General features: G+C 32.0%; 1 protein-coding gene across 2 annotated transcripts in view; it reads right to left on the reverse strand.

Moving 5' to 3' along the window:
- Positions 1–6,325, reverse strand: part of LOC108913817 — a 147,698-nt gene extending 141,373 nt beyond the window's left edge. For both annotated transcript variants that reach the window (XM_018719443.2, XM_018719444.2), the window contains exon 1: positions 6,025–6,325. In XM_018719443.2, coding sequence (XP_018574959.1) covers positions 6,025–6,036 — 12 coding nt within the window. In that variant the 5' untranslated portion in view covers positions 6,037–6,325. The remainder of the gene's footprint in view (positions 1–6,024) is intronic.
- Between the last annotated feature and the right edge of the window lie 2,741 nt (positions 6,326–9,066).

Genomic DNA, 9,066 nt, shown 5'->3' on the forward strand with positions numbered 1-9,066 from the left:
AATCTTCTTTTAATTTCTAATAATCCTATTGAAATCTTAAATAATCATTGAAATCTACTAAAATAACTGAAATCTCCTGAAATGTTTTGTAATCTGTTGAAAGATATTGTAATATTGTTTATTTATATGAAATTTGTAATCTTTTTTGAATTGATATTGAAATCTTAGATACATTACAAGATATTTCAGAAATTTTGTAATCTTCGTATGTTTTTTCCTTAGCGGATTGCCCTTCGGAACACACCAATCACACTATATAGGTTTCTGTCTAGGTTTCTGTGGCATCCTTTGGAAATTGAGGTAGGGGGGGCGTTGTATAACGACTACATCGACGAAATTGGTTAGCTGATTACACAGATTACAGCGAAGATTACAGATAAGATTACATAGATTACAGATAGATTACATAGATTACAGATAAAATTACGTAGATTACAGATAAAATTTCATAGATTTCAATTTTAAAGAGATTCTTAGATGATTACAAAATTTCAAAAAAATAAATATTAAAACGTCTTAATTACACGGAGATTGCAAAGATTTCAGAAACGATTACATAAGATTCCAGGGCAAACGTACGAAGATTACATCAGCGGATCGCCCCTCGGTACACAGTTAATTTTTTATAAACGATTTAAGTTAAATGTTATTTATTAAATGTAAGCTGCATTGTTTATTTTCCCAAAGCTAACACCTCACATGTTTTTATTGTAACGTTAAAGCTAATATTTGATAACATACAGCAGACTAAAAAGTATAACAACTGACGACATTTAAGGTGAACAATTGTTATATAACATTGAGTTGAAAGAAATTTCTCAATATTGATTTGTACACTGTGACTCATGTTATAGCTTAAGACAGGTACTTACCGTTAAATACTGCAATATGTTCATAAAGATATTAATATTAATAGGTACGACAAAATTTACTTTATTAACTATTTCTAAGATCAGTTAAATAATTTAATTTACATACCTATCCTTGTAAACGTTAAAATTAGATTTAAGTATGTTATTTAATAAATTTAATATAAATGAGTTATTGTTTATAATTTTTTGTTTGCGGTATTTTTTTGTGAACTGTCATGTGCATTAATGCTTATTTAAAGATGGAATACATTGCTGGTATTGGATTTACTCAATATAACAAAAATGAAACGACGTTCTTCAGTATTTAATATTTACAAAGTGGACTTTTGAATTGCCTTTAAGTTAATACACTATGTGTTTATAATAACGACGACAGTATTATTAAGTTCTAGGTCTTACGTGATCTAATAAGTACATTCATTTTATGTCTAAGATATTCTAATAGCTGGATCATTCATCAGTCGTCTCACATATGGCTTGCGGATGAAGACTAGTCTCAAACCAGTATATGTCTGGTGGGTTTTACCGATGGATGAATATAACTGTTTACTGGAGATCGCTGATAAAATTCAATGCTAATCGAGGATCCTGCAATATCGTCAGTTAAATATCGGTTTGCCGAATTGGCGAAAGAGGTCATGTTTGTCAGCGGAATAGCAGGTCGCTCCCTGCCGGTTTAACCGTATTGAAGGGGTATAGGCATTGAATAGCAGTGATCGTTCATAGAGTACCTAACTCTATTGTGTCCGTATACCTCCCTTCATATTTACAGTAATAAAAATAACTGGATTATTCGTTGGTTTTCTCATTTATGACATGCTGATGAAGACTAAATCCGAATGACTGATATAATTCAATACTGGTCAGGGCAAGTAACCCGCACAGTGCAATATCATCAGTTAAAGATGCAAAAAGCTGAGTTAGTCGACTATACACTGTAAAAAAATCATTCAAATTCACTCAATTTTACTCAATAATGTATCAATTTCTGTCCACACCCGATTGAGTGAAATTTTCACTCTATTCTATTAATATGAGCACAACTAAAATTTTATGAGTGAAACTATTCTAACAGAAGTATGAGTGAATTTTGACTCTATTCCGAGTATGTAAAACCAATTAAAAGTTGACTTTTTCTCTAATATGATTTAATCTTATCCGTTTATTTAACAAAATATAATTGAGATTTAATATATCACTGTTTTTAATTATTGTATTTGTATTATTATTATTTTTTGTATTATTTTTTAATTATTGTATTGCATTTAAACATAATTTTCACCAAAATTAACAGACACTCGTCCAGCACTACGCGCCATACACCCCGCCACGAGATTACCTAATGGGATGATGGGAATAGATAAAGACAACGCACGACAATCATAGAATGGAGTGGAGTTACTCAATAATGAGGACATCTACTCCGATTTAGCTGCAAGTGCACCAAATACAAGTTTATCTGCAGAATTTATTTAACGGGATATTTGCGTGAAAGTACTCAGTTATAGTTAAAATATTATCACGAATGAGTAAAATTATCAAAAAATTTGTTAGATGTTAGAATGTAAAAGTAACTGTTCACAGTTAACACAAAAAGTATATACCTAATAAATCGGCATTCATTTTATAAACCTGATTTTTCATTTCACCTATTCTAAAAGATGCATTATTTATCATTTTTTAAGGATTAGGATTTCCAATCACTTAGTATGCTTTTTTCATACTCTACATCAAATTGATATCTGTTTTGGAAATTTTTCACAAGAATCGACTGAAATCCTTTGTCTATTCTTTACGCTCACTTGTACAGCTTATCGTAAGTCTGGAAAAACCAAAAAGTAAACAACAGCCTCAACAACAACTTAACAAGGAAGCCCTTGAGTGAACACTTTGGTTAAAAGGAATATTTATTCGTTTTTTAAAAGTAAAACAAGGTATTAAGCAATGCCATAAAAGTAAGAAATAAATAAAGGCTTCGGTAAACAGAACGTGGTCTGTAGTCTAGTCTGTAGCATTAGGGCGCAGCAGCTTTGCGAGCGGTTCAATAAAAAAAGCCTTATCAACTACGTAGTTCGTGTGTATAAAAAATAAAATTGAAAATCGGAAAATTTCCTAGACGAAGCCTTTAGGTTTAAAATTTATTTAGCAGTTTTTTAAGTGGCTAGTTAACTTTAATCATGACACGATAGTGGGGCCAATATCTCTCTACGAAGAGATAATGAAACGAGAAAGCAGCTTTTGAATCCGTTTCGTCTAAAAATAGATCTTTTAACGTTTGCGTACTGAATTTACAACGACAGATTGTGAAAAAGAAAACGCATAAAAAGTCTAACATTGGCGTTAAAAATAAGATGGTCACTCTAGAAATTCAGTTATTCGGAATCATTTCAGTGAAATTGACATACATCACTCCATTGTATTACAATTATCCCATTTACCCGATTTTTATATTTAAATCAATTTCAATATATATTTAAAAACATAACACGTAAAAAATAGTCGAGCGTTAAAGTAAATTTATTTCGTTCTTTCTTTTTAATTAGAAATAAACCATCATCAAAATTGTTTTGAAAAATCATTGACTGTCTATTAAACTATTGTTTAGTAAATCATACTGCTTGGAATATTTCAGGTTTCTCTAAAGGAAACCAGATCCGGAAGCAAGCGTGGGCTAACGGTTCTAAATGCTGTTTCTTTGTTTTACCCTCTGAATAACCCTTACTACATACTATACGTTCTATTTTCGTATCATACATTTTTGGTGGCAACCCACGCAGGTAAATATAGGTACAGTGTATACTCACTGTACGGGAAAGGTATTCATTTAGAAGGGATGAAGTAGACCGACATGTATCTAAAATAAGACATCACTTTCGATTCTCTGGTAGGTACTTACTTCAGAAAATTTAAAAAATATATGAACATTTCAATGACGCATCACTTTTATTGTGTCTGAAAGTTTGGAAATTTAAAAGTAGCAAGAGAATTGGGTCAACGTAGTAATATTTATATTTAATTTTCCCTAATATATCCATAAAACTAGCTAGCTGCAAGTATATCTCTCAAAGTATATCTTTAGTACCTACTTAAATCCCCTGAAATTTACAAGTGAACAAAGAAAATATTTATACTTATTCTGAAATTTAAAGGTGTTTAGATTTTAAAGGAATTTTATAATACAAACATATAAAATCCTTAATCTTTTCTGTGACGTAAATGTTTGGAATTTATAATCGAATGACTCATTTTTTTGTTAATTTATCACTTTCAATTCGATAATCTGAATATAACAACGTTTACGATCTCCTTAATTCAGTTATAAAATTCTAAAGTCTTTATTTATATAATAATTGGGCATTCAAAGAAAGGATTTTAAACTTATTGAAAATAGGTAAGACGTGATAAAATCAAAATAAAATAATTAAAAAAAATAATAGTACTTGTAGGTTGCATATTTGCTTATGCAGTCCAGTACGTAGAGTTAGTCTAGTTTGCTGTGGATTACGGAGAAACTATTTTTATTTTTCATTTTACGGAAAAAATTATTAGTAGTACCTACTTAAAACATTTTATTTGTCTTTGAAATAAGGTTGCCATGGAGAACTTGAAATTTGCATGTACAGGGTGTTCAGGAAATAAATAGACATATTTTTAACAACATGAAATAATCCCAAATTATCGTTAAGGTGATCAAAGTATATATTTAGGTATAACTTCTTAAAAAATCACACATTACAATAAATTACAAACTAATTTTCAAACACGCTCTAGATTTTGTTTATAGGATATTTTCACAAGTAGAAAAAACTCATGACAAAATGACAAAAATGAAATACCTACGGTTCAACAATATTTTTAATACTTTTAATACTAATAATTTATTCATTTGGATTTAAAATGTATACATTTTGCTTATTTTTTGTTTGTTTTTTTTTAGCACAATCAATGCCTATAATTTAAATTCTGACATACTTTTTAACTAGTGTTGATAAAAAATAAGGGCAGTTGTTTATTCCAACGCTATTTTTGGATTTGTTCATGTTTTATGAACATATTGATGCTCCATTTATTATTATAAAAGAGAAATTGAAAGTTTAGAAAAAAAATACGGACCATTTTACCTACAAATTTAATGACAACATTTGGATTTCAGAGCTATATTATTTTTATAAATAAATAACCGATCAAATGCAAAATTCAGTTGGATTCTCACTCTGTATTAAAAATGTCCCGAGTAAATTCTATAAAAAATCCTGATATCTGTACTCGATTACCCAATAATCGCATATCTAATCATGAGCAATCGACTTTTGTTGTTACATTCGTTATCCAGCGTCACGTAGGCTAAATGGGTGAACATACCGTAATAACAATAACAATTATAATGATAAACGCATGACGATCATAAACTGCAACCACGATTGCTATAAATAGACACGGTACCACTAGGAAAGAAATAATATGGTTTAGCAGTCCCAACAGAAAAAATATATCGCCTGGTAGACGGCTAAGTAGAACACTGTCTTTTAACCAAATGTCGTTATCAGCTGTCCAAAACAGTAAAACTACTCGTTTATTTATGTGACAGATGTTGTCAAGATCAAAGATGGTATACCGTATCGACTGTGCAATAAATGTTTTCACTAAAATGGTAATAAAATCAATAGAATTAATTTCCAAAACTTCTAACTAAATTCCCATTACCAAACAGGAAAACCTTGTTAGTCATTCTATAACGAATCTATTATTGATATAATGTGACACGGAAGTTAAATCAATAATACAAATATTTAGTTGAACTAAATGTTGTGAGGTAGAAAAAATACCACTTATGAAATTGATGATGTCTGATTGTAGTACTTCAAGTGACTAAACAATAGACTAAGGAATTGGCATAGGACTTAATCTTTCTTCTTGTTCCACTGTTGAAGACACACTAGCATATTGTCAGCAATTACGATAGCCGGCCAAACTTGCCTGTAACTAACTCTTTGGATTCATTCCCAGGTCAGGTTAATAGAGAGGTTAAATAAAATATAACTCCGGGCTTGCTGCTAGATGCAACATCAGAGTATTTCGAAACGTCACTTACAATAATTGTTAAATTTGTATTTGGAGTTGTTGTATGCTGAGCTGTACTGAAAAGACTAACCTCATTCCACATTCACACAGCTTCGATAGATATCCAACAAAGTTTAATCCAAACAGTATCAGTAATCACTGTAATTCATCACTCTGGCAATAGAAAAGTAAATTCAACTCATCGTAAGCTGCGTAGCATTACACGCAAACAAACAGCGAACGACGCTAAAACAGTTTCACAGAGCTGGTAATTCAAAAAACACACGAAACAGTCACACTCGACGTAACACCGAAAACGAAACAGATGATTTGGAATCGCCGGAGGTTGTTGGCCCTCGCGTTCAAAACATCGAATTGTTTGACTGCCAACCTCATCATACGAGTATCGGGTAACTACTGAACGCCGTGGCTCTGCTCAGTGCTCAGTTCCAGCAGACCGACGAGAGGTCTGCTCGTCATGCCGTGTCGGATATCTCTGGGCACCGCACTGCTAGTGGGATATTTTAAGAGAATCGCTTTTCCACCAGTGGTCGAAATGTATAAAATACTACTTCCCCATTGCTTATAGGAATAACAGATCTAATAGTAGTGGCACAGATATAAGAAGTGATTCCTCTCGGTAAAAAAGTAAAAAGTTTTCTCTAGAATCATTCCTAAAATTCCAAAATTTTGACAAAATACATGCTGCATATTCTTCAATAGTTGGACACAACATTTTTTTATGATTACTGTAATATAATGTTTCAAAAGTCCATTTCTTATAGTAAGCTAGTTATTACTGTCAATTTCTAAACAAGTCTATTTAACGATTATAGTCTTTCCGATTTCAATTGAATAACCAATAACTTGACAGTATGTACTAGGCTCGGTCGATACGCAGCAACTCGGCATTGAAATATGTGAAAAACTTATTCCCATATTTATTTCGCCCCAGTTTATTACGCCCAGTTAAAGAATGCGCGTGCGGGCAACGGCGTTCACGCACAGTTGCTCTGGTCGACTGCGTCATAAATTTCAGTTGTGGACAAGTCGCCTGGCAGTGCAGTGCAGCAATGCGGAATTTGGTGTAATTCAGGTAATTTTAATTTAACTGATATTACAATTACGAAAGGGAGAAATAATAATATTACAACATGACATTTTGGAGACCTTTTGAAACGGAATACAATGAGGACATAAATAATTAAAATATGTTGTTGACCAAATGAACATATAATAGGAATTTTCTACACATTATATACAAATTATTATAATTTTTTACCTTTAGCAGAAAACTTTCTTAGGGACGCCTATGAGTCATTAAATTTTATTGCCAGGCATTTTTGTACATGTTCAATTGACTTCGGAAAGACTATACCATCTAGATTCAGTGGCAGCTCTTGACTTCCACACCAGAAAGGGCGGAAAAATGTAGGTACAAAGTACTGAAAAAAAATCAAATATCTGTAATTCTATTCTAAGTACTATTGAAATATAGGCAAAATGTACGCAACATTTTGTTTATAGTGAAAGTCCATTCTTCTACTTTTGTCCAAAATAAACTTTTCAATTACAAAGTTTATATTTCGCGCACCATTGATTTTTGCTAGTGCTACAATCAATTTAACCTTTTACAATTTTTTAAAAAACACAAGAAATAATATGTAAGTAACAAAATTTTACACCACAATTAAACAAATTATGGAGTCAAACCAAACAAGAACCAATAAAAAGTGAAATAATGAAACGTAAATGGAACTGGATAGGACATACATTAAGAAAACGTGATGATGACACAACCAAAGTTGCAACTGGACCACAGCAGGCCAAAGGAGAAGAGGAAGACTACAAACGAGTTGGCGAAGAAGTACTAACGAGGAACTGAATAATATGGGAAAGTGCTAAAGGACGTAAAAGCGTTGGCAAAAAACAAGAAGAGATGGAAAAGCTTCTTGTACGCCCTAGAAAAGAAGTGGTAAATAGGTATTACTTGGTTATGGTCGGACTAAACAGAGACCAAATTGCATAGTAAATATGCGCCTCCGTCTTTCTCTGCTGCGCGACGGTAACCATGACCACCGCTGTAAATACTTTACAAATGTTGAGGCGAGCTACGAGGGGCCCACGAGTTTTGCAAGTCGAGTCAAACTGACTGTACAATATAAATTTAACATTTCCTTTTTGATGTGTTTTATAAGGTTAATCTATTTAATTATGTAGATTACATATATTAACTTTTTTTACTATGACCCAGAACCCCCCACACCAGCCGCCACTGCCTAGATTGCGTTTCGCACATGACACTTCAAAGGTGACAGATATGCCTCTTATATGAGCATTTATATTAATCAATATATCTAACACATATTCAACTAACTCAAACAGCTTATTTGCTCGTCTAAGTCCCAGAACTTAATAATTCTGTCAGCACTTATAAAAGTGTATCGACTTCAGGCAATTCAAAAGTCTAGACGCTTGTAAATATTAAATACTGAACAACGAGTCGATTCATTTTTATTGTATTTACTTAGGTAAATATACTTGCACTTAAAAATTAATCGACTAATAAAAAAATATGAACTTAAAGGAATTTCTGGGGAAAATTGGTGGTCCAATATTAGTTGTTAGGATTAAGAAAAGCCCCGGAAAAACCCGATCAAATCACATTAGTTCATTCCAAACATAGCTGTGTCTTTAGTTCCAAAAATCCTCGAACTGGTAGAGGTTTTGTTGGGATGTCTGCTAACTGTTGTTCTGTTGGGATAAATTCAAGAATAATTTATTAATGCTTTCTTGATCTATTCACGAGAAAAATGATGTTTTACGTCGATACCTTTTGTGAGAAACGGAATTTGCCATGCTTATACAACCATTACTATTTTCATATTGGTTTCAAAAACTTAGGCTTTTTAAAAGAGATCAACTTCTGTTGAAGAAGCTGCAACTGAATTTTGACTTCTCGTGTTTAAGCATATTATGCATTATTCAAATAATTTGAATAAATATCCTGTTGTACTATTTCTATCATTTCATTAGTTCCCCAATCATTAGTTCTACAACAAAATCATTACAATTAGCTGGGTATACAGGGTATCCGCAAATTTCACCGACAACGTTTGACTGCATATTCAGG

The sequence above is a fragment of the Anoplophora glabripennis genome, unplaced genomic scaffold, assembly GCF_000390285.2.
Source record: "Anoplophora glabripennis isolate ALB-LARVAE unplaced genomic scaffold, Agla_2.0 scaffold715, whole genome shotgun sequence".
In the NCBI taxonomy this organism is placed as follows: Eukaryota; Metazoa; Arthropoda; class Insecta; order Coleoptera; family Cerambycidae; genus Anoplophora; species Anoplophora glabripennis.